At 42.9% G+C, this 27,007-nt stretch overlaps 2 protein-coding genes across 4 annotated transcripts in view; both read left to right on the forward strand.

Annotated features, from left to right (window-relative positions):
• znf423 (zinc finger protein 423) overlaps window positions 1–15,139 on the forward strand; it is a 245,230-nt gene extending 230,091 nt beyond the window's left edge. For all 3 annotated transcript variants that reach the window (XM_063004163.1, XM_063004165.1, XM_063004164.1), the window contains one exon: window positions 14,320–15,139. In XM_063004163.1, coding sequence (XP_062860233.1) covers window positions 14,320–14,349 — 30 coding nt within the window. In that variant the 3' untranslated portion in view covers window positions 14,350–15,139. The remainder of the gene's footprint in view (window positions 1–14,319) is intronic.
• An 8,387-nt stretch (window positions 15,140–23,526) lies between these two features.
• The window catches only part of si:ch211-212o1.2 (uncharacterized protein LOC492735 homolog), a 41,891-nt gene continuing 38,410 nt past the window's right edge, over window positions 23,527–27,007 (forward strand). The window contains exon 1 of the mRNA XM_063004699.1: window positions 23,527–23,808. Coding sequence (XP_062860769.1) covers window positions 23,649–23,808 — 160 coding nt within the window. The 5' untranslated portion in view covers window positions 23,527–23,648. The remainder of the gene's footprint in view (window positions 23,809–27,007) is intronic.

A 27,007-nucleotide genomic window follows, 5' to 3' on the forward strand; every position in this document is an offset into this window, starting at 1 on the left:
AATGCGCACAGGTGTGTGTTAGCTCAGATACACACACACTCTCACACGTTCACGCAATACTTACAATAATAAGCGTCTTACACTTGTATTCTTTTACACCTTTCTCATACGCATCCACACAGGAAGCTTTCTTACATAGAATTTGACAGCATACACATTTCCTCTCACTCGCACAGACACACAGCGAGAGATCTTACACATTTGTTTCTATTCAACAGCTACCGTATGACTGAAAGCTCTATAAAATCATGCCGCTGACAGCTACGTTTTTCTCTGTACGTCTTACATGTCTGTTTATTAGCAGCGGGTTTCACTCATGGCTAACGTTAGCACCCGTTAGCCTCCACTTTCCACCTCCGGAGCTTTTGTTCCACTGCACAGGCTTCTAAAACGTTTGGTAATTTGAAATCTAAGTGTGTTTTTTTTTATTGTTAATTGTTGTAGTACTAACATGAACCATTTAGAACTGAAAGCTTCAGTTCCAGTGTCCTATAAATCAGCGGTCCCCAACCTTTTTTTGCACCACGGACCGGTTTTATATTAGATATTATTTCACGGACCATCGAGGGTGGGAGGATTTAAAATAGAATAACTATACTACTCACAAATTAGCTTTTTTCGCTACAACGAGACACTGCTCCCACCTAGTGGTGATTGGGGACAATAACACCCGTAAAAAGTAGTGTTTTCATTGCTGATGTAGCGATCTCTAAATATTTATTCTTTCTGTGCGGCCTGGTAATAAATGACCCACGGACCGGTACCAGTTCGCAGCCCGGTGGTTGGGGACCACTGCTATAAATCACAGATTTTACGGATTTTTTAAGAAAAGTGCCACCTTTTACGGCAGTCATTAAATAACACTCATAAATTGAATGATAGTATAAATGGAGGCTACCGTAATACTCGGTGGTCTCAAATAGGAAAATACCCATCCGTGTTTTCACACACCCCCTCTGCGTCAACAGAATCGGTTGGGAGTTCCAAACTCAGTTACCTGAGTCGTGCTTTTAGCTGCTTCAGACTTCAACATCACTATCCGATTGCTAACTGAATTGCCGTAGGATTGCTAGTGTAACAGATTTTTCTGTGGTGTAGTGTGCTGACAATGTTTGATGTATATGTTTACATATTGAGAGCATTTTGTCCCTTTGGGGATTCAATCATCAATGGAAAAATGTGCTTCTCTACACATGTGATCATCTCTCTGTGTAGTCTGTGCTGCTCCTCAAAAGAACAAGCGGGTAAAGTATTATGCTCCTCATAGTGTGGCTATGTACAGTTTATTTCTTACTTTATAAACTCAGCTCAGTTACACTAGGACCACCTCATCGTGAAGTTAACTAGTAAACGTGAGGCACTTGAATGCTACGTTAAGTTTGAATTTCACACAATTCGCATATTACACAGGAAAAGGTCATGAATTAGGTAGAATTCGGCTTGACACCGTGAGGACCTAAATGTTTTAAAGATTAACCTCAAAGGTCACACACAGTTCTACAATTACTGACTGTAGTCCATCTGTTTCTCTGCATGCTTTGTTAGCTTTGTTTCATGCTGTTCTTTAATGGTCAGGCTTCTCCCAGGACCACTACAGAGCAGGTATTATTTGGATGTTGGATCATTCCCAGCTCTGCAGGGACACTGACATGGTGGTGGTGTGTTAGTGTGTGTTGTGCTGGTATGAGTGGATCAGACACAGCAGCGCTGATGGAGTTTTTAAACACCTCACTGTCACTGCTGGACTGAGAATAGTCCACCAACCAAAAATATATCCAGCCAACAGCGCCCCGTGGGCAGCATCCTGTGACCACTGGTGAAGGTCTAGAAGATGACCAACTCAAACAGCAGCAATAGATGAGCGACCGTCTCTGACAAGGTAGACCAACTAGATAGGAGTGTCTAACAGAGTGGACAGTGAGTGGACACGGTATTTAAAAAATCCAGCAGCACTGCTGTGTCTGATCCACTCATACCAGCACAACACACACTAAGCGCTGAGAATGATCCACCATCTAAATAAAACCTGCTATGTGGTGGTCCTTTGGTGGTCTTGATCATTGAAAAACAGGGTGAAAGCATTCAGTAATTGTAGAACTACAAAGTGCTTCTATATGGTAAGTGGAGCTGATAAAATGGACAGTGAGTGGAGAAACAAGGAGGTGGTTTTAATGTTATGGCTGATCAGTGTATATATGAGAAATAAAGGCTTTCTATACTATTAAAACATTCTTCTGGACTCATGTTGATGGGTAACATACGACTCTTTGTGCTCCCATTTGGGCCACTTCATGTATTTAAGTATACAGTCAAAAAAACGTCCCCAGTCTCCCTCCCTGAGAGTATTACAGTCAAACCCAAACCAGACAATTCCCAGCAGACAGGCAGGGGTGCATTGTGGCTGTGACACGGAAAGCGAGTGTGTGTACTCCTGTGTGTCTCTGAGCGGCGGAACACGCTTAACGTTGCGTAGCCTAGCCTTAGCCTACCGCGGCTCCGTCACCCATAACACGGCCCGTCTGGGACGCTGGAGCTCATCTGCTAGTGCGGTACGCCCCGCCGAGCTCAGCCAATATCGAAATGTGTGCAGCCCGTGCAAATGTGTTTTGAAATCGAGGATGGGAGTTGCCTTGTATTTCCAGATATTTGGTGCGGCTCGTGTTGACATTTAGAAGAGCCGTATTAGCCCTAAGGAAATACTTTTTTAAGGTAGATCCCAATGCTGCCTAATTTGTTCAGAATAATTGGATGATTAATTGCCTGGAATGATCTCAGTAGAGATGTGTGGTACAGAGGCACTGGTGGCTATACATGCAGGTGTGTGATATTTACATTACATTTTACAGTTACATTTTCGGCATTTATCCAAAGCGACTTACAGTATACAGTCTACACAACTGAGGGTTAAGGGCTTTGCTCAAGGGCCCAACAGTGGCAACCTGGCAGTGGTGGTGTTTGAACCAGCAACTTTCTGATTACTAGTCCAGTATCTTAACCGGTAGGCTACAACTGCGTACAACTGTTAGGAAGTTAGGAAGTGTGTATGGCTGGGTGACGTGAGGCTGCTTTGTGGTGATGCCATGCCACAGTAGGTTGGTGCCTGTGTTAAAATAACGACCTAATCTCCACCTGTAATGTATCTGTGGTGACCTCAGATGGATATTTTCACACATGTTTACACTGCAGTAGTGCCATACAACAGTAGGTTGGTGCATTTGTGTTACATTAATACTCCTACATATGTTGTCTTGTCTAAAAATGCTGGGGCCGGCACGACGGCTCGGTGGGTAGCACTGTCGCCTCAGAGCAAGATGCTCCTGAGTTCGATTCCCAGGTGAATCAGTCCGGGTCCTTTCTGTGTGGAGTTTGCATGTTCTTCTCATGTTTGTGTGGGTTTCCTCCGGGAGCTCCGGTTTCCTCCCACAGTCCAAAGTCATGCAAGTGAGGTGAATTGAAGATACAAAAATTCTCCATGACTGTCTATGTGTCAGTTTTGTATCTCCAATTCACCTCACTTGCACGTCTTTGGGCCGTGGGAGGAAACCGGAGCTCCCGGAGGAAACCCACGCAGACATGGAGACAACATGTAAACTCCACAAAGAAAGGACCCAGACTGCTCTACATGGGAATCGACCTTCCCAGGACCCAGGGAACCCAGGGCTGCTAGCATGGGTAACCAGGGACCAAGCATACTGAAGTGGGGTATAAGGGTGCAGCAAGAAACTGTGCAGATCACCGATTGGTTTCCACTCAAGTGATGATACAAGCACTATATTTATGTACAAACTATACCAGGAGTGCTAAAAATCATCCTGCTTCATCCTTGCTACTGCTACTAGTACAGCATCTTTGGGAGAATGCTGTCACAGCCGTACCTTTAGCGAACTTTTCTGACTATCAAGGGTACTCTTCTGCATTTTAAACTGACAATAGAACATTAGGTATGGTACAGAGAGTTGTGATTGTACTGTAGGGGTACCATGCATTGGAAAAGGGGCACAAGCCTCTCATATATAGTCTGTGCCCAATTCTGGCATTACTAAGTGGCAGCATCAGAGGCGGGAGGAAGTCCCCCTTTGGGCTAGCATGCAGAAAACAGGACGTCGCCGCAGAGAGAGGCAAAACACGTACGGTGAAATGACCGAGCTTTGGCTGGGTGCAGGCTGACTTTGTGTGCATTAGTCCGGGTGTGTATGTGTATTTGTTTATAAGTGTATGCGTGCGTATGATAAGGAATCCAGGGGCAGGGCAGGGGGCCGTTTATTTGTAGCCCGTTCCCAAGTGAGTTTCCTGTCTCTGGGAGGTGAAAGCTGAGAGCGTATGAAGCTTTAAGACAGCCCATCTGTTAGTCTCCGGCCCTTGGAAAACTGTCAGGCGGCTCTAAAAATAAGCCACGCTAAAGTGCACCAAGCGGCAAAGGTGATTTTTCATTTTGTGTTAAAAACGGAGCAGACCGGGACAGGTCTGTGTCCTAAGAGCAAAGTTACGTGCACTGCCCCCTCCTACCGACTCTCACTCCCGCCTGCGAACCCCAGTGATTCCTCTACTTGTTTCTGACCAGTCTCAGAATCTACGGACAGAGGAAAAGTATTGGATCAAGGAATATGCAATTGTCTTATTTTATATATGTGACAATTGGTGGTAGCCAAAAAAGAGTGCAATAGCAATTATTGGTAATATTTTAGAGCATTTTTAAAGTCACATCACAATATATCAAAAATATATATTTTTGCCTTAGTTTACATAAAATCTTTGCAAAATTGGACATAATAGGTACAAAAAACATTACTTAAACAATTCATTTATTTTGCATTGTACATAACACTGATCCAGTCCAGAGATGTGTCTGGTACCAGTTTATAGCAGGGCAACACCCTAGAATCACCCTAGAAACTTAAACCTATTAAGCTTTGGGTTACCTACACTACCTGCTGCATCAATGTTCTCATATATAATTCTCACTCACTTTTTTAACCACTTATCCAATTAGGGTCACGGGGGGGGGGGGCTATCACAGCTTTTCAATGGGCGCAAGGCACACAGTAACACCCTGGATGGGGTGCCAGTCCATCGCAGGGCAGACACACATACACACACACACACACATACACACACACACCCATTCACCTATAGGGCAATTCAGTGTCTCCAATTAACCTGACTGCATGTTTTTGGACTGTGGGTGGACACCACACACAGACACAGGGAGAACATGCAAACTAAGCACAGAAAGGACCCTGACCACCCCGCCTGGGGATCGAACCCAGGACCTACTTGCTATGAGGCGACAGCGCTACCCACCGAGCCACCGTGCCGCCCCATATATAATTCAGGTGAAGCATTTAGTCAAAACTGCTTGGTTTTAAAGTGACTGTATTTAAGGACCCCAAATCAGAAAAACTTGGGACAGTATGGAAAACACATTTAAACTAGACAATGCAAAACTACATGCTGCACATATTACGAAGACATGGCTGTGGTAGGAAAGGGTACGTGTACTGGACTGGCCTGCCTGCAGTCCTGACCTGTCCCCAATAGAGAATGCGTGAAGAATTATGAAACCAAAAATACAACAACGATTACCTTGTACTGTCGCACACCTTAAGTTGTGTTTGCAGAAAAATTGGGACAAAATAACACCTGAAACACTTCATTCCTTGGTATCTTCAGTGCCCAAATGTATTTTAAGTGTTGTGAGAAGAAATGACAGCACTACAAAGGGGTTTTTGGAATGTGTTGCAGGTCTGAAATGCAGGAATGGATGTTTATTAACACAAGAAATGAAGCTGACCAGACAAAACATTAAATATCTTGGGTTCATACTGCCTGAATGAAACAAACACTGTATTTTAATTTTAATTTTAATCTTCTGTACTGTCCCAATTTTTTGGGATCTGGGGTTGTATTATAGGGCTGTATAAGATAGCATTATGGCCAGCATGGTGGCACAGCTGGTAATCCAGGATCCATGGGTCAGGGTACGTCTGGGTTTACCACATCCAGGTTCTCCAGTTTTCTCCCAACGCCCAATTATATGGATTGGCTTCAGTACCTATTGCCCGCTGTTTCCGGGTAAGATCCAGACCCACTGTGATCCTGATTGGGATAAAGCAGATACTACAGTTAAATAACCAAAAATAACCTTAGTATCCAGAGCCCAAACAATGGGTACAGGAAAACCACTCACACACACACACACACACACACACACACATACAAAGGACATTCTGATTCATTTCAAAAGAGTTCACTGGGTTTAAGATCAGGGCTTTGTGCAGGCTGTTGGAGTTTCTCCACACCAAACTGGTCAAACCATGTCTATATAAACCTTGTGGACCTGGCTTACACCCTGAATCTTAGTAATTAGAAGTGGCATCCACATACTTTTGAACATATAGCCCAAATAAGGTGTCAACATGTGTTGCGATCTAATACTTTTATACCTGAATTAAATCCACTGACGTGCTCACTAAAAATCCTGAGGTTTCTCTTGTTTTCCCTCTTTGTTTCCACACAGCAAGCAAAAAAACATTACAGTCCTCCCAATGCCACACTGTTCCCCGAGGCCTCCCTAGAGCCAGGGACCAGGGGCCCTGCAGTATACACACACGTACCGAGCCCTGATTGAAAGTGACATGACAGCAGCTCCAGTCCGCATGCTCATATGTGAAAAGGGGTAGTGTTGGGAAACGTAGATTTGATTTTCCTTTATCTTTCCTTTCCCCCCCCATCTCTCTTGCTCCCTTTTTCTCTCCCTCCCCCTTAAAGCGGGCGCAGCAGTCTGACGGTCTCTGCATTAGTAATGGGACTGGGCCATATTTCCCAGGAGTGCGCAGCTCCGCAGGATTTAGCCTCTCTTTTATAACCAGTTTAGGAAAACAATGACAGCAGAGATATTGACTGAGCTTTGAGGAGCTGTTCTGCCCAGTACACAACCTCCCCCTGGTATGGGAGATGAGCAGAGTGGGGAAGAGAGGGCAGGCTGTTCTAGCTGGTACTCATCCTCCTACTGCTAGAGCAGAGTACCGGCCAGTCGGAGGACAGTGTGTGCCGGACTGGGGAGACAAAAGCAGGTTGTAGTTTAGGATTATCTGCTAAAAACCTGACAAACTAGTAGACTGGGGCTCCTCCTCTGTTGAGAAACACACATGTGCTGATGGAGGAATGTGGATGGGGTGGCGTGGTTAAAAAATAGTCAAAAGGGGAAAAATATGGAACAAACACCAGCTCACGCTACCTAAAACACTGTGGAAAACATTGTAGCCCGCCAACTGTGATTGGGCAAGTAAGCGAGTCAGTGAGTCAGAGACAAGCCACTACTGCTGCTCCAAGGACCTGGGTTTGATCCATGCTTTTGTTTACTGTTTCAGAAGTTTCCCATGTTCTTCCAATTTGATTGGCTAATAGATATGGCCAGTCAAAAACGCCATTTGTGTGAGAGTGAGTGTTTTGATGCTCTTTAATGGATTGCCCCTCCAACCAGCCATAACATTTAAACCACCTCCTTGTTTCTTCACTCACTGTCTATTTTATCAGCTCCACTTACCATATAGAAGCACTTTGAAGTTCTACAATTACTGACTGTAGTCCATCTATTTCTCTACATACTTTTTAACCTGTTTTCACCCTGTTCTTCAATGGTCAGGACCCCCACAGGACCACCACAGACCAGGTATTATTAAGGTGGTGGATCATTCTCAGCACTGCAGTGACAATGACATGGTGGTGGTGTGTTAGTGTGTGTTGTTTTGGTATGAGTGGATCAGGCACAGCAGCGCTGCTGGAGTTTTTAAATACCATGTCCACTCACTGTCCACTCTATTAAACACTCCTACCTAGTTGGTCCACCTTGTAGATGTAAAGTCAGAGACGGTCGCACATCTATTGCTGCTGTTTGAGTCGGTCATCTCCTAGACCTTCATCAGTGGTCACAGGACGCTGCCCACAGGGTGCTGTTGGCTGTAAATTTTTGGTTGGTGGACTATTCTCAGTCCAGTAGTGACAGTGAGGTGTTTAAAAACTCCGTCAGCATTGCTGTGTCTGATCCAGTCATACCAGCACAACACACACTAACACACCACCACCATGTCATTGTCACTGCAGTGCTGAGAATGATCCACCACCTAAATAATATCTACTCTTTACTGGTCCTGGGAGAGTCCTGACCATTGAAGAACAGCATGAAAGGGGGCTAACAAAGCATGCAGAGAAACAGATGGACTACAGTACAATTGTAGAATTCAAAGTGCTCCTATAGGGTAAGTGGAGCTGATACAATGGACAGTGAGTATAGAAGGATGACAGCATTGATCAGCCTTGTGGTCAGTCTGATGTGCAAATGAAATCATAGGACACAGGGGGTCCCAAACAAATAAATGTAACTTCACAAGCCTTTAAAATTGGGTCACTGGCCACAAATGGCTGGGAAGCCCTGAAGTTAAAAGTATAAACCAATCATAGTGCATTGTTGTGAATAATTATTGCACCTAGAAGAATGCCTTTATTTTTCATATATACATATACACGTGTACAGTACAATGACAGTCTTTGGAAGCTTGGGGTCAGAGCGCAGGGTCAGCCATTGTACGGCGCCCTTGGAGCAGACAGGGTTAACGGCCTTGCTCAAGGACCCAACATTGGTTGCATAGCAGAGCCTGGATTTGAACCGACAATCTTCCAGTTGATAGCCCAAAGCTTTACCCACTAGGCCACCATTGTCACAAAAGGTCAAATTATTGAAATGAGTGGGAATTCTTCGCTAATGTTGTCATTGATGTGTTCCTGGGCATTGTTTTAGGTGAATATGGCCACCTAGTGTACGGATGACACACATAACTCGAGAATGAAGATCAGTTAGTTGGTCAGGGAGTTATTCCATCAGGGAGTCAGTCAGCTAGTCAGATAAAATTCATTCACTACTTTACTACAGTGTCTTTTGGCTAAATCTCTCAATAATGACAATAAAATGAGATGTTTAACAAGCCTACAGCCAGCTGCCCAGATACTTTTGGACATATGCTGTATCGATGCATTTAATCATGTAGTATTGCATATGGATGCATAATCGGATGAAACAGTATTGAGGGGCGACTATAATGCTCTTTCAGGACTATTTAAACCACCTCTGGCTCTCCCTCTCTCTTCCTCTCTGAGAATATATCAATTACAGCTGCATTGCACTGATGTCATACTGCGAGTCATTATCAAATTCAGAGACACACACCATTCTAGTGATCGATCGCCTGCTGCTCGATCGATACCGCGGCCCCCCGACGACACGTTCGGATGAAGAGAGCAAACTGCGACCGGCCTGAAAACGTGTGTGTTCCAACACACTGATTAACTAATTTAAACAAGCGTTAGAGCGCCCGCCTCTGCGTCAGCCGCGAGCCTCGGAGACGGAGGGACACGATGTTCGACACGAACGATGTGGGTGGTGCACGTCTATCTATGCAGGTGGCCGCTTGGTTTTCGAGTAGGTGTGTTATGGATGTATGCACTGGTGCATCCGAGGGGGTGAAACGACTGTGTGTGTATGTGTTTGCCGGGCTCCTTCCACCCTTTTATTTGTACTGTGCAGTTTCCATCAGGCCACTGCAGTCGCGGTGTGATCTCGGGCCCCGGGGACCGGCACTGCCTCTCAATCTCTCCTCCTGCAAATCAATAGAACTCCATACAACCCACTGCACCTTGGGAAAACACACACTCGCTAGTCACAAGATTCACACAAGCATAGAATAATGCCTTTGAATTACACCGATCAGCCATAACATTAAACCACCTCGTTTCCACACTCACTGTCCATTTTATCAGCTCCACTTACCATATAGAAGCACTTTGTAGTTCTACAATTACTGACAGTAGTCCATCTGTTTGCACATGCTTTGTTAACCCCCTTTTCATGCTGTTCTTCAATGGTCAGGACTCTCCCAGGACCACTACAGAGTAGGTATTATTTGGGTGGTGGGTCATTCTCAGCACTGCAGTGACACAGACATGGTGGTGGTGTGTTAGTGTGTGTTGTGCTGCTATGAGTGGATGAGACACAGCAATGCTGCTGGAGTTTTTAAACACCTCACTGTCACTGCTGGACTGAGAATAGTCCACCAACCAAAAATATCCAGCCAACAGCGCCCCGTGGGCAGCGTCTTGTGACCACTGATGAAGGTCTAGAAGATGACCAACTCAAACAGCAGCAATAGATGAGCGATCGTCTCTGACTTTACATCTACAAGGTGGACCAACTAGGTAGGAGTGTACAGTAAGTGGACACGGTATTTCAAAACTCCAGCAGCACTGCTGTGTCTGATCCACTCATACCAGCACAACACACACTAACACACCACCACCATGTCATTGTAACTGCAGGGCCGAGAATGATCCAACACCCAAATAATACCTGCTCTGTGGTGGTCCTGTTGGGGTCCTGACCATTGAAGAACAGGGTGAAAGCAGGCTAAAAAGATATGTAGAATGTTTGTAGGTAAGTGGAGGTGATAAAATGGACAGTGAGTGGTTTTAATGTTATGGCTGATCGGTGTAGATAATTATTCTCACTCTATGCAGCAAGATTGTGTTTTATTGTGTAATTATTGGCTACGAGCTTCATCCTGGTGAAGGGGCAATGGACAAGGTATACACCCTAAATAGGGCTGTAATTCATCTGTTCACACACCTGAAGACATGACTGCACATGTGCTTGCATAAATGGCCCTGTTAAGTCACTGTTCAAGTGTTTAGCAGGCTTAGCATTTTGTGCATTTTTTGAAGCATGGCTGACAGACTTGTGTACAAGGCTGACCTCTGCTGTCAGCTGGTGGTATCACAGGAAGAAAAACAAGCCACTAAAAAGTGCTTTGCTCTCATAATGGGGTCAGGTGCTCCCAAAGAGATGCGCTTCCTTACTGGAGAGCTTTCCTCCTCCCTTGCTCGTCTGCTGTCTGCTTAACATAGGAGACACAAGACATGACAAGGCACAGGACGAAAAAAGTCACCAACCAACTGACTCGTATAAATGTGCGCTCAGATAAGAGGCAGTATTTATCAACAGAAAACCATGATTAATCTTGGATGGTTTATTTTCTTGGTGTTTTTTATTCCCTAATAAAACGCAGCTTATATTTCTGAGAGATTTATCTCCGAACACGGCTTAGAAAGGGTGTGATCGTCCGCTCTTCCCTGCGGATTGGGTTTATGATGCAACAGAAGCACATAGTAAAAGCAGCTGGAGGAAATCTAGCCTAACACGCTGCCCAACGAGGCTTTACAAATCTAATATTATTAATGATTATCCTTTTAGACTACAAATAATGCATTCGAAATCTCACTGTATTCATTTATAGTAATCAATAACTCTATTATATTATTTGATTGGGTCTTTTTCAACCCATATAGACCATTGGCTAGCAGTTCTTATTTAAAAGCTGACCAGACCTTCAACAAATTGTTTGCATCACTACAGTGACCATAGCAAAACTGTAGAAGAGTCTTTCAGTTTAATTCAACCCTTTAATGGTCCCATTTTGGATTGTGCCAATACATTCAAAAGGGCATTTGTGCAGACTGGCACCAATGTTGAGGAACGCCTGTCTCACAATCAACTTTCAATTCATCCAGTTCATTGGTGTTCAATAGGTTTAAGTTAAGGGCTCTTTGCTAACCACTTCATCCACACCAAACCCATCAAATCATGTCTTTCATTTATTTCATTTATATGTTTATCCTGGTCAGGGTTGCTGTAAATCCTGCTTCTCTGGAATCACTAGCACACTGCAGTAACACATCCAGGAAAAGATGCCCAACCATGGTGGGGCCTTGGCAATCCCCCACGGACAAAGCCAATCTTGCTTGTATGTAAATGCCCGACCAGAAGCACTTTGTAGTTCTACAATTACTGACTGTAGTCCATCTGCATGCTTTGTTAGCTTCCTTTCATGCTGTTCTTCAATGGTCAGGACTCTCCCTGGACCACTACAGAGCAGGTATTATTTAGGTGGTGGGTCATTCTCAGCACTGCAGTGACACTGACATGGTGGTGGTGTGTTAGTGTGTGTTGTGCTGGTATGAGTGGAGAAGACACAGCAATGCTGCAGGAGTTTTTAAACACCTCACTGTCCTTGCTGGACTGAGAATAGTCCACCAACCAAAAATATCCAGCCAACAGCACCCCATGGGCAGCGTCTTGTGACCACTGATGAAGGTCTAGAAGATGACCGACTCAAACAGCAGCAATAGATGAGCGATCGTCTCTGACTTTACATCTACAAGGTGGACCAACTAGGTAGGAGTGTCTAACAGAGTGCACAGTGAGTGGACACGGTATAAAAAAAACTCCAGCAGCACTGCTGTGTCTGATCCACTCATACCAGCACAACACACACTAACACACCACCACCATGTCATTGTAACTGCAGTGCTGAGAATGATCCACCACCTAAATAATACCTACTATGTGGGGGTCCTGACAATTGAAGAACAGGGTAAAAGCAAGTTCAAACAGTATGTAGAGCAACAGATGGACTACAGTCAGTAATTGTAGAACTACAAAATGCTTCTATATGGTAAGTGAAGAAACAAGGAGGTGGTTTTAATGTTATGGCTGATCAGTGTATATACATTATATACAGAAATACATGAAAATATGGAGAACCTGTCAAACTCCTCACACACAGTAACAGGATGCAAGGTTTATATCCAGATGTTATAAAATGTAAAGATGTGCTGCAGTCACTATCTACTTCTCCACCATACTGTACTATATAGTATATACTGTATATATTGTATATATAGAAATACATGGAAATGTGGAGAACCTGCCAAACTTCTCACAGACAGTGACTGGATGCAAGGTTTATATCCAGATGTTATGAAATGTAGGGATGTGCTGCAATCACTGACTGCTGCTCCACCATACTGTACTATATAGTATATACAGAAATACATGGAAATGTAGAGAACCTGCCAAACTCTTCACAGACAGTGACTGGATGCAAGGTTTATATCCAGATGTTACGAAATGTAAAGATGTGCTGCAATCACTATCTACTGCTCCACCATACTGTACTATATAGTATATACAGAAATACATGGAAACGTGGAGAACCTGCCAAACTCTTCACAGACAGTGACTGGATGCAAGGTTTATATCCAGATGTTACGAAATGTAAAGATGTGCTGCAATCACTATCTACTGCTCCACCATACTGTACTATATAGTATTTACTGTATATACTGTATACATTATATAAAGAAATACATGGAGAACCTGCCAAACTCTTCACAGACAGTGACAGGATGCAATGGTTATATATTTACCTTTTATAAAATTTGATGATAATCAGTGCTCACTGTCTGCTGCTCCACCATAATGTACTATATAGTATATAGACTGTATATACATTATATACAGAAATACATGGAAACGTGGAGAACCTGCCAAACTCCTCACAGACAGTGACGGGAAGTAACATCTTAATTAAGGTCACAGTGGGTCCGACCCCACTCAGATACACCTTTTGGCTAAACAAAAACACACCCTAAATGGACCACTAATCCATTACAAGGTATTACACATTATTCTAGGTGGTGCCAGACGCACCACGACCCTGATCAGGACGAAGCACTTAGTGAAAAAATAGTGATATTGGCTGATACCCTGGGCTAGCTTTTGTTTACATGAGCGGTGTTAATCATAGCCTGCTGTAGCACAATTACTATTTACAGCCCTTTTATTCCTTCCCGTTGTGTATACTCCACCAGAGGTGTTTCATACGTGATTATAAATTTATACGCTGCACTCAAGGGCCCATAAAATGTGTTTGTCTCATAAGGTATTGAGATGATGCTTTTTAAATATTCATAAATACGAAACAAGACGCACGACTCGCGGATCTGAACAAACAACGCCGCCGTAGCCCGAGACGGACGGAAGGCATCGCAGAACAAATATAAAATAAATATAATATGATTTGTGCTCTCCTGCATTTCTGAGTGAGATGAATAAGAATGGTGTGTATTTAAAGCTACTCCGTGTGCGCACCGAGCTTTGCATAATGTAAAAGCCGAAGAAAAGAAAGGAAAAGAAAAGAAAAAGCACACATGTGGCTAGAGAGCAGGTACTCCCTTATCAAAAAAAAGGGGGTGCTGGCCCTGAGAAGGACAGACAAGCCTGGCGGGTGGCTGGAGAGCAAGATGGATGGAGAAAGGGAGGTGTGGTGGAGATGTGGTGGTGGGGGGGGGGGGGGGGTGTATTGAGGGTGAAGGTGTGGGCACGTAGCTTATTATTTCTCTCCTTATGGGTTCTCTTCTCTTCCTGTGCAGAACCACACACTGAGCCAGCACGCGCAGTGAGCCCGAGCCCCGCAGGACTCCTGGTTCAGCCCGGAACCCCAACCCAGGCCCGGTGGGGGACGCCCATTTCAACATCACAGCCAATCAAAGTGTCATTTGCTACTCACATGTAAAACTCTAACGATTCTGCCACCAGGCGCAGCTATTACGAACGGTGGGGAACGAATATTAATGGGATATGCTATTAAAAAAAGAAAAGGAGCGGGGGGAAGGAGATGAAGAAGAGAAAAAGGTATTCTACGTGCAGTATTTTTTATTATCCTCGCGTCCCGATTGTGTCCTTTTTCTGATTTTTTTTTTCTCTTTTTATTTGGAACAAAAGAAAACATGGGAAAAAATAAACACCCTGCGTCTTTTCTCTAGTCTCTAGAAAACACCCGTCCTCTGTTGCTTATTATATGCAATTTCATAGGTGTTGTTTGTTTACTTTCTTTAATGCGTTTCATTTTCCCCTTTTATTTGCCGTACCTTTTTATTTCTCGCAGTAAATAGGTACTTGTGCCGTGTTGTGAATGCTTGCCAGTCGTAATCTGTTTTATTTTTTCCTTTCTATTATTGTTATATATTTTCTTTTTTTCTAATTACAGTAAAAAGACAAAAAACAGTAAATAAATCGACAAAAACATAATGGTTTTGATGGAATTTTGCAGTTCATGGGCCTTATGGATGTTGTAAAAATAAATATCATTGATTTCAGTTCAACTGGATGATGTCTGCTTTTTAAATGTGAATTAACCAGATTGCAATAAAAACTAGTACAGTTGAAAATAAACAAATAAATGAATCATGAATAAAGGGAATTTGTGTGTCTGGTGTGTTTTTTCCCCCACGAACTAGCTCGGTTGCTTTCACACTATAGAGTGATGAAGGCTTATCTAGAATAGCTCAAATAAAACACATTTTTATGTGGTACACAGATTAGCCGCAGAGCGCCGCCGAACGTGGTGTTATATAACTGCGTACGCAGAGGGAAAGAGCAGCCTAGTTTTAATAAGAGCCAGTAATAACATTTACTCAGCACTGTATACAGTACTTATTTTTATTTATTAGGATTTTAACGGCATGGTTTACACACTTTGGTTACATTCATACAGAGATGTTCACAAGTCACAAAATACGAGTCAAGTCACGAGTCTTTAGGCTAGAGTCCGAGTCAAGTCACGAGTCTTTAGGCTAGAGTCCGAGTCAAGTCACGAGTCTTTAGGCTAGAGTCCGAGTCGAGTCATGAGTCTTTAGGCTAGAGTCCGAGTCGAGTCACGAGTCTTTAGGCTAGAGTCCGAGTCGAGTCACGAGTCTTTAGGCTAGAGTCCGAGTCGAGTCACGAGTCTTTATATTAGAGTCTGAGTCAAGACACGAGTCTTTAGGCTAGAGTCCGAGTCAAGTCACGAGTCTTTAGGCTAGAGTCTGAGTCAAGTCACAAGTCTTTAGGCTAGAGTCCGAGTCAAGTCACGAGTCTTTAGGCTAGAGTCTGAGTCAAGTCACAAGTCTTTAGGCTAGAGTCCGAGTCAAGTCACGAGTCAATATAATATACACAAAACATATTGGAAATGTAGCATAGAAATAAACAAATAATATTTAAGTTCAGATAAAAAACAACAACAGATTAACAACTGTATTTTGCCATTTACTTAGTGCCTTTACTTTCCTAGTCATTGTGCAAATGAATGTAATTTCCATAACAAGAAGGTACCAGTTAAAAGCTTAAACTGATATATTTTGTAAATGTGCTTATAATTACAAACCTCCCAACTTTTCCCGGTTGTGAAGTAAAACACGAACTCGTTAGAAAGCCAATCAAGCGTTTCAACCTGTAATGGACTGGCGACCTGTCCAAAGATTCCTGCCTTTTGTGCTTTTACCCAATGAATCGGACCCACACGACAGACAGACAGATAGATAGACAGACAGATAGATAGACAGACAGTTAGATAGATAGACAGACAGTTAGATAGATAGACAGACAGACAAGACAAGAAAGACAGTTAGATAGATAGATAGACAGACAGACAGACAGACAGACAGACAGATAGATAGATAGATTGCAGTGGGTACAATTCAGCCGGCAAAAGGTAGGAAACACTGCAGACAGGTTGCCAGTCCATCACAGGGCAAACACACACACACACACACACACACACACACACACACACACTAATACCTGGGGCAATTTTAGTATCTCCAGTTGACCTGCCTGCATGTCTTTGGACTGTGGAACAAAACCGAAGCTCCCGAAGGAAACCCACACAGACACAGAGAGAACATGCAAACTCTAATGCATACTTCCATACTAAACAGTACGCGAAAGCAGTACGTGAGAGCGAGTAGTATTCGTTAAACAGTAAGTGAACAGTATTTGGATAACCTACTGCAAGGGCAGCCATGTGAGTATCCACACAGAGCAAACTGCGGTCCCATAATCTATCCCATAGTTCGATTGAAGCTGCAAAGACGTTCGAAACGGAAGAAGAAAGATGGCAGAAATCAGAGAGTCGGCTGTTTACAAGTGTAAGTAAGCGTAATATAAAATGTTATGATTGTGTACAACCCCATGGGACTTTTAATGAATAGAGGGTCTTTAACTATGGCGATGTCGTCAAGTCAAATTTATTTGTATTGTGCAGTGGACATTGTCTCAAAGCAACTTTACAGAATCCAGGACCAACAGACCAAAAAACCCTGCTGAGCAAGCCGAGGGCGACAGTGGCCAGAAAAAAAACTCCCCTAAAAATACAGGAAGAAACATTGAGAGGAACCAGACTCAGCAAGGACTTCCATCCTCCTTGGGTGGCCTGGAGGATAATTTGAATTAATTGGATTTACACAAATCATACATACACAAAATTAAATTGAACTCTAAGTTTTAACTAGCAAAAAATAATAATAATAATGTAAACAATTGGAGTTCTTCATTATTTAGTACAGTCTGTGATAAAGTCAGTAGTGAGTTCTGGTGCATACATGTCAGGTGTCCGTCACATCTAGCAGGAGCAGCATTGTTGGCACATCAGTCTCAACTTGCAGTCTACAACCTCCGGTGGGTAAACAGTTTTTAGTCTGAACCACCTTAGGTAAAACAACAGAAAATGTAGTTTAAATGTGAAATCATTAAGAGTAAAATTTTTGTTTTGCACAGAGTAGCATTAGACTCAGACACCCCTAATTATTACAGCATAACTAAAAGGGAGAGCTAGCAGGTAACCCAGTCAGAAGGCTTTTTCAGGACGTCAGCGCCCACCTCCCCCACGTCATCAAACCTTGAGTGATCGGACAAGAGAGGCAGAACGACAGCAACCCAACGTCCCTGATAACCACAAGTTTCTGTGACCTAGAACCCCCAAGCTTTGCGCCTTTGTCTATAATCGGGGTGGGCAGCTCCGATCCTAGGGGTCAGAATTCAGGCACAGCCGGAAGCCGACATGCTGTGATGACATATATATATATACACTGGTGTGTTTCTACACTCACTGTCCATTTTATCAGCTCCACTTACTATACAGGAGCACTTTGTAGTTCTACAATTACTGACTGTAGTCCATCTGTTTCTCTGCTTGCTTTGTTAGCCCCCTTTCATGCTGTTCTTCAATGGTCAGGACTCTCCCAGGACCACCACAGAGCGGGTATTATTTGGGTGGTGGGTGATTCTCAGCACTGCATTGACACTGACAAGGTGCTTGTGTGTTAATGTGTTGTGTACTGGTATGAACGGATAAGACACAGCAGTGCTGCTGGAGTTTTTAAACACCTAACTGTCCCTGCTGGACTGAGAATAGCCCACCAACCAAAAATATATCCGGCCAGCAGCGCCACTGATGACGGTCTAGAAGATGACCAACTCAAACAGCAGCAACAGATAAGCGATCATCTCTGAATTTACATCTACAAGGTGGACCAACTAGGTGGGAGTGTCTAATAGAGTGGACAGTGAGTGGACACGGTATTTAAAAACTCCAGCAGCACTGCTGTGTCTGATCCTGCCATACCAGCACAACACACACTAACACACCACCACCATGTCAGTGTCACTGCAGTGCTGAGAATGATCCACCACCCAACTAATACCTGCTCTGTGGTGGTCCTGTGAGGGTCCTGACCATTGAAGAACAGGGTGAAAGGGGGCTAACAAAGCATGCAGAGAAACAGATGGACTACAGTCAGTAATTGTAGAAATACAAAGTGCTCCTATATGGTAAGTGGAGCTGATAAAATGGACAAGGAGGTGGTTTTAATGTTATGGCTGATCGGTGTATGATCTACACTGATGACCCAACCGTGCGTGTCCTCGTCCTGTATCCTTAGAATATTGTTTTCATTTTCACATCTCAGCATGAAAGAAACCAGAATAAAATACAGCTACAGTGTAGGAGACAAGAGGAGAGGTTTATTTCAAACTGTGGTTCATATTTTTCCATTGCAGAGTTTTACTAATTTTATCCATGTGTTTAGGCAGCTGCTTCCTTAATTCAGCCAGACAGAATGACCATAATATATTCGTTATATGCCAAGGCACCCAGCAGGCATGTGAACTTGTGCACTTGGTAGAAGAATTTTAGCTCACCATATGGTTTATCATTAAAGCACAGTCCTGGGCTTGAATGTAGATGGGAAGCAGTGACCAAATAGCTGTGGGCTATACAGGACTATAAATGAAGTTTTGGGCAATTAGTTTTTAATAATTGCATTATAAAGAGGGTATTGTGTTTTTTTAATGTTCAATCCCCCTTCCTGCATTTTTAACTTCTGCCTTATGCTGTTGGCACAGCTAAGACTTGAAACTGGGTCTCAAAGGTAGTAGGCTTGCATGATAGACTGTGTATTAGTTGTTTACTTTTTAAATCAGATCATAGAAATATAAATTATTCTAGTGAATCAAATAATTAGATTCCTGGTTCAATTTAAATTGGAATCAGGAATCAATGATTTAAAAAACTATATGTAAATTAAGGCCCTGGGTTATTTTATTAAACTGTAATATCAAACATTATAAGACGGATAGTTCCGGTCCTAATCTGATTGGCTGAGCCGCGTTCGAAGCCGTTGTAAAATCCCCGATAAACGCACACCTAGGACCACCTCACATCATTCCATATTAATACGCCACTGAAAAGAAAAAGTGTTGCCTAGCAACACTGTTAATTGAACTACCTGGCGTCGCGGAAGAATGCTTTATTGTAAGTTTATACACAATAAATACATTTATGAATTAAACATTGTTGTATTTATTGTATTTTATGTTGACCGCCGTTTTATAAAAGCAGTAAGCCACTCGAGACCGTGCGTTACTGCTATGATTTTAGCACGGGGATGACGTTTTTGGCACGACGCGAAGCGGAGTGCCTAAAACTTCTTTCCCCGTGCTAAAATCATAGCAGTAACGCATGGTCTCGAGTGGCTTATTGCTTTAATAAACTACTCACGAACAAAACCCTTAAGGATCCCCACCCAATTAAAAAAAAATTTGCATGACATTTCATAATGTGCAGGTTACATTCATGGAAATAATAACCGTTGGCCTGGTGGTAATACATGAGCAGAAATGGGCAGCCTAAACATCTGATTTTTGTTTAGGAGCCAAATTATTATGGTTAGATGATGGGTACCCAGGTTGAAGTATTCCCTAAACAGGAAGAGATTCTCACAGGTAGCACAGGTATAGTTCCCAATGGCAATGGTCTGAGAGGACAAATCACAAACCTCCGACAGGCTGCTGGGCAGTCAAGACTCATCAATGCCAAAAGACTCCAAAGCTGTGGTTGATTGAATTGCAGATCTTTTCAATACCAGTAAATGTGTTATAACATAGTGTATCAAAGGCCTCTGTGTATAGGGCTGCTTAGTCACAGGTCAGTCCCTATGCTAACCCTTATGTCCAAAGCATTTTGTAGGCACACAGGCATCAGAACTGCTCCAGCATCAAAGTTTTATATAAAATACAGGAATTTATTCTGTCAAATAGACAAGGAACTAATTAAAGCTTTATTTCTTAATAACACATCTTTATAGACTATATCAACTAAACTTCTTTATTTATTTTTAACTAAAGAAACTTTTTCAACTTTACATGCAAGTGGGTAGCACTGTCGCCTCACAGCAAGAAGGTCCTGGGTTCGATCCCCAGGTAGGCGGTCCGGGTCCTTTCTATGTGGAGTTTGCACGTTCTCCCCGTGTCTGCGTGGGTTTACTCCGGGTGATCCGGTTTCCTCCCACAGTCCAAAGACATGCAAGTGAGGTAATTTGGAAACACTGAACTGTCCTATAGATACCTAGCCGCTAGATGCACAAACCAGTGCATCGTAGTGTCGGTCTCAAGCCCGGATAAAATAGGGAGGGTTGTGTCAGGAAGGGCATCCGGCATAAATTGTGCCAAATCAAAGCGGATCATGATCCGCAGAGAGCCGACCCCGCAACCGAACAGGACAAAGGCCGAGGAAGAAGACATGTACTAAGTGGGTAGCACTGTCGCCTCACAGCAAGAAGGTCCTGGGTTCAATCCCCAGGTGGGGCGGTCTGGGTCCTTTCTGTGTGGAGATTGCATGTTCTCCTTGTGTCTGCGTGGTTTTACTCCAGATGCTCCGGTTTCCTCCCACAGTCCAAAGACATGCAAGTGAGGTAAACTGGAGACACTAAATTGTCCATGACTGTGTCAGGTTTCCTCCCACAGTGACCTTTTTTTTGGCCAGGCAGTGTAATATACATACGCACCAACATATAAACATATAAGTCAAATAAAACCACTAAAACAAAGATGGCTATGACAACCCAACAATTATTAAAAACGTATTCATTAAGCGGACATTAAGGGGACTCCTTTTAGGAAAAGTGGAAGACTATTATAAAACGCATGATAATTTTAGAAGAGGTGTATAATAAAGCAATAACTGCTTTTATAAAACGGCGGTCAACATAAAATATAATAAAATACAACAATGTTTAATTTATAAATGTTATTATTTACAAAAACACGTACAAAAAGCATTCTTCCGCGAAATCAGGTAGTCCGTTAACAGTGTTGCTAGGCAACATGAGGGCGAACAAAACGTTCGCAATAAACATTCCTCCACAAACACTATTACACTATTTCTTGGACTAATAATTAGGATTACTGTTTATATTAATCTGGACATTTACATGTATAGTACATGACTTAAAATAGTGTTCAATCAAGTTTGTACTTTTTCTTTTTAGTGGCGTAGTAATATGGAATGATGTGATGTGGTCATAGGTGTGCGTATATCGGGGATTATACAACAGGTAGTTCCGACCTTACAATCTGATTGGCTGAGAAGCGTTCTAACTGTGCTGATATTCGTGATAACAGCACGGCCTTTTCACACCACAACTGTATTACTCCGCTGACGCGTTGCCAATAACGACAAGCTTCATGCACACAAACCCGCACGCAGGCGACACAGACCTTATTCCCGATCACGTTTTAAATCCGTTATCTGATACACAATCTAGTGCACTATGTAGGGAACATAAATCCGCGATCTGATACACAGTCTAGTGCACTATGTAGGGAACATAAATCCGCGATCTGATACACAATCTAGTGCACTATGTAGGGAACATAAATCCGCGATCTGATACACAATCTAGTGCACTATGTAGGGAACATAAATCCGCGATCTGATACACAGTCTAGTGCACTATGTAGGGAACATAAATCCGCGATCTGATACACAATCTAGTGCACTATGTAGGGAACATAAATCCGCGATCTGATACACAATCTAGTGCACTATGTAGGGAACATAAATCCGCGATCTGATACACAATCTAGTGCACTATGTAGGGAACATAAATCCGTGATCTGATCAAATCAAATCAAATCAAGGTTTATTTGTCACATACATGGTCATACACGGTACAACTGGCAGTGAAATGCTTTAGTGATACACAATCTAGTGCACTATGTAGGGAACATAAATCCGTGATCTGATACACAATCTAGTGCACTATGTAGGGAACATAAATCCGTGATCTGATACACAATCTAGTTTACTATGTAGGGAACATTAATGTGTTTGTAACGCGAATAGTTAGCTTAATAGCCCAGTTAGCAGCTCCTAGAAGTTCTATTATCACCCATATCCTTTGGTGTGTGTGAGAGGATTTTATTTCTTTTTTTTCCCTTCGGAGTTTCTTGCCTTCTTCTTCTTGCTGTTCTTACCTCCCTAAAATGAGTTTTTGCAACTTGGGATGTCTGCTTTGTAGTGTTAAACTTTATATTCGTTGTGGAACTACTTTTTGGCAGAAGGTATTGTCAATATTAAAGCATATTTAATATGAAATTCAGGGCTTCTTTGATTTATTTTCTTTCTTTCTTTTGTAAAAGCTGTTGTATAAAAGCAAAAGAACACTTGAGGCTGTGATGTTATTCGCGATAACACGCTCCCTCTCGTGTTCTATTAAAGCAATAAGCCACTCGAGACCGTGCGTTACTGTGATTTTAGCGTCGACGCGAAGCGGAGTGCCTAAAACTTCTTTCCCGTGCTAAAATCATAGCAGTAACGCACGGTCTCGAGTGGCTTATTGCTTTTATAAAACGGCGGTCAACATAAAATATAATAAATACAACAATGTTTAATTCATAAGTGTATTTATTGTGTATAAACTTACAATAAAGCATTCTTCCGCGACGCAAGGTAGTTCGATTAACAGTGTTGCTAGGCAACATGAGGGCGAACATAACATTCACTTCTTCTTTTCAGTGGCGTATTAATATGGAATGATGTGAGGTGGTCATAGGTGTGCGTTTATCGGGGATTTTACAACGGCTTCGAACGCGGCTCAGCCAATCAGATTTTAGGACCGGAACTATTTGTTTTATAAATGTTTCTAAATGTTTACTTTCGGCTTATGCTAATACTACATCTCAAGACTTGAACTGTAACTTTTTAGACGCTCCCTAAACAACACATCTACAGCATCTTTAACCAGAGAAAAGTACAGTTACAGAGAGGACATGTTTTGAGAGTTATTAAGCAGAAACACACTTCGGGTAGTTTTAGGAAATCAGACTGAACTGTTTGGCGTCTATTTATCAGTATTTTAGAAGAAATAAGCTTAAACGTGTGACGGGTGTTCATTTGTTGGACGGACCACTCGGTGTGTAGCTGTTTTTGTTCCGGGTCTGTGTAGCACTGTTAGTAAGTTAGGCTCCGAGTGAAGGTGTGTCTGTCACTGTCCAGCACTGCTGCTCTGTCTCTCACACACACACACACACACACACACACACACACACACACACACCGCAGACATTTATGAATACGTGAGGAAAAACGAGGTGACGAGGCACAATGGCGGCAGCGTTACTGTCCGAGACGGATATTCAGCAGCGCTCCATGTCGGAAGAGGACCCGAACGGGAACGAGCACGGAGCGGCCGCTCGCAGTAGCGCACCCCGCTGGGGCCCTCAGCACGCCGGAGCCCGTCAGCTCGCCCATCTCTACTCTCCAGGTAAGAGCATGAGCAGGTGTACAAGTCTGCACTGTTTCAAACACTCAAATACACTCGTAAAACCCTTTTTTCCTATTATAAAGCTAAAAAGAAAATATAAGCTGTGTTAAAGGACATAAGTTTATATTATACAAGTTGAAAAATGTATATATACACTGCCTGGCCAAAAAAAAAGGATTTAACTAAGCCTCCCATTGGATAATTACTGCATGGGTGATTATGTTTCAGCTGGCAACAAGTTATTTAACCCTAACTGATGCAGTGAGTAGCTTCTCATTTGTTAAACAACCATGTCGAAAGACACATCCTGTGGTCGTGGAAAAGACTTTAATCTGTTTCAGAAGGAGATTGCTGAAACGACTAAAATCGGGTTAAGAACTGTCCAACGCATTCAAAATTCAGGATTCTATAATAATTCGTAATGCTCATTAATTATTACTTAAAAACATGATCTAGGTGCTCAGGTTCGAAACTCGGCTCTGCCATCTGGCCGGGATGGGCACCTACATGAACAATAACTGATGCAATTACGACCTCTACTGGCTGATTGATGGCGCCTACACGGAGTCGAGGGATAATCCATTGATCAGGGTGTGGCTCTCCGTACACAGAGCTGATCCGCATATGACCTCTCCTCGTGGGGGTGAAAAGATGCAGTCGGCCACTGCACACTTGTCGGAGGGGCGTGTGTCAGTAACGAGTAACTACTGTTCTGTCATGAATGTAAGTGTGTAAAACATGACGTTAAAATCCTAATAAATAAATAAACAAATAAATGTTTTTAAATTGTGAAAACTAAATAAAAATTGAGGGGAAACAAACAGCCACGGTGATTCCTGACGCAACCCTTTTTATTTTTATCCGGGCTTGGGACCGGCACTTAGAGTGCACTGACAAGAGCGTAAGAAGCCATAATGATCACTCACTTTCGAGTTCATTTCTAGGCAGTGCAGCAATCTCCCGCTAGCAGGCCCAGTTAATTACTTTGGGAGAGTGTGGAATGGCTAGTGAAGGGGTGTTATACAGGGTTAATAAGTGTATGTAGTGATGTGCATCTCCGGGAGCTTGGGGGATTTAATTTTTTGGATGAACTGAGTTGCCCCCTGCTGTGAGTTGGATATTTGGAGTGGCTGTTTATCAGATTCTTAGAGAAAGTGATAGTGTGTTGTTAACAAGCCACGTATCTAAACACGCTGCCTTCTGGGTTGGCCACCCGTTTCTCTCAGCTGTATTGTTGGCAGGGTTAATTGAGGACGCTTGTGGGAATAAAGCTTCAGATCTTAATCCAGGCTGACGGTGAGTTGAAGCTTTTTCTTCTTTTCATCCAGACTTTTTACTACAAGTGTCATGGGATTTAAACACGTAATGGCTCGGTTCGGCGTGTAGTTAAGGGTGCTGGAGCTTATTGAATTTTGACATTTCTGCACTATATGAAGAAAGAGGAGTAGGGCCATTCTGTTGTATCGGTCTCCAGGACATTATATGTATAAATGTACAATGATCAGCCCAATCATTCTTGTTCCTACACTCACTGTCCATTTTATCAGCTCCACTTACCATATAAAAGCACTTTGTAGTTCTACAATTACTGACTGTAGTCCATCTGTTTCTCTGCATGCTTTGTTAGCCCCCTTTCATGCTGTTCAATGGTCAGGACTCTCCCAGGACAACCACAGAGTAGGTATTATTTGGGTGGTGGATCATTCTCAGCACTGCAGTGACACTGACATGTTGGTGGTGTGTTAGTGTGTGTTGTGCTGCTATGAGTGGATAAGACACAGCAATGCTGCTGGAGTTTATAAACACTAATAATAGTCCACCAACCTAAAAACATCCAGCCAACAGCACCCCGTGGCCAGCGTCCTGTGACCACTGACGGAGGTCTAGAAGATGACCAACTCAAACGGCAGCAATAGATAATTGATCGTCTCTGACTTTACATCTACAAGGTGGACCAACTAGGTAGGAGTGTCTAATAGATTGGACAGTGAGTGGACACGGTATTTAAAAACTCCAGCAGCGCTGCTGTGTCTGATCCACTCATACCAGCACAACACACCACCATGTCATTGTCACTGCAGTGCTGAGAATGATCCACCACCTAAATAACACCTGCTCTGTGGGGGTCCTGTGGGGGTCCTGACCATTGAAGAACGTCATCAAAGTGCGAAAATGAGACGAATCTGCATTTGTGTGGAATAACCGTGAGATTCACACTGAAAGCTCCACATGTGTCTGTGTTTAGCTGGATGTTCCTACTGTTTCACTTTTAAACTTGTGTTACAGCTCGGGGTGCTGAGAAATTGAGAGAATCAGCTTTTCATAGAGAGTCTAAAATGCTTATCGTTAAAAAAAAAGCTTGATGTGGCTTAATGTATTAGAAGAATGACTCAGGAACACTAAACTTCTCCTAATTATTGCTGCTCATAAGTTCTCTCTACTAATGAAATTCCTGGCTTGTTGTTTTACTACAATAAGTTACGTTAAGTATTGTGCACCGCCATATTCCATAGGAAATAACGGCACAGCAGCGCAAAAGCGGTTTTGTCACTTCTCATGTGAATGCACATTTACTGAACGGAATACAGTATTCCAAGATCAAGCATCTCCATGATTAAGAAGCATAAGGAAACAATAAAGAAGTAAAAGTATAGTGCAGGTTTTATTGTATTTTTATTAATTTGAACTGTTTTTATATTATATTTGTTATATTATTTTCAGTGTGTATAAGTGTCAAAACAACCCCAATATTTTACATTAGCCTAAAATATATGCAGTTTCACGGGACCATGGAACGCATTAACAGGTTTCTAATACATCCTTATGGAAAAAAATACCTTGAAACTCAACGTCTTTTAAACTCAACGCCACTCCCAGAACCAATTGACGTTGAGTTTCAAAGTACCACAGTATTGGCCGCTCAGGTAACGCAGCGGTAAAAACACACGCTGGAACCAGCGCTGGGATCTAGAATACATCGTATCGAATCTCAGCTCTGCCTTGCCGGCTAAGGCTGAGCAGCCACATGAACAACGGTTGGCCTGTTGTTCATATGGGCGGGACTAAGCCGATGACTGGTGCAATTACGACCTCTGCTGGCTGATTGATGGCGCCCGCACAGAGGGGAGAAAAGAGTGCTCTTAGGGTGTGTCCCTCCGTACACGCAGCTAAGCTGCACTGCACTCGTCAAAGTGTAGGT

The sequence above is a fragment of the Trichomycterus rosablanca genome, chromosome 11, assembly GCF_030014385.1.
Source record: "Trichomycterus rosablanca isolate fTriRos1 chromosome 11, fTriRos1.hap1, whole genome shotgun sequence".
In the NCBI taxonomy this organism is placed as follows: Eukaryota; Metazoa; Chordata; class Actinopteri; order Siluriformes; family Trichomycteridae; genus Trichomycterus; species Trichomycterus rosablanca.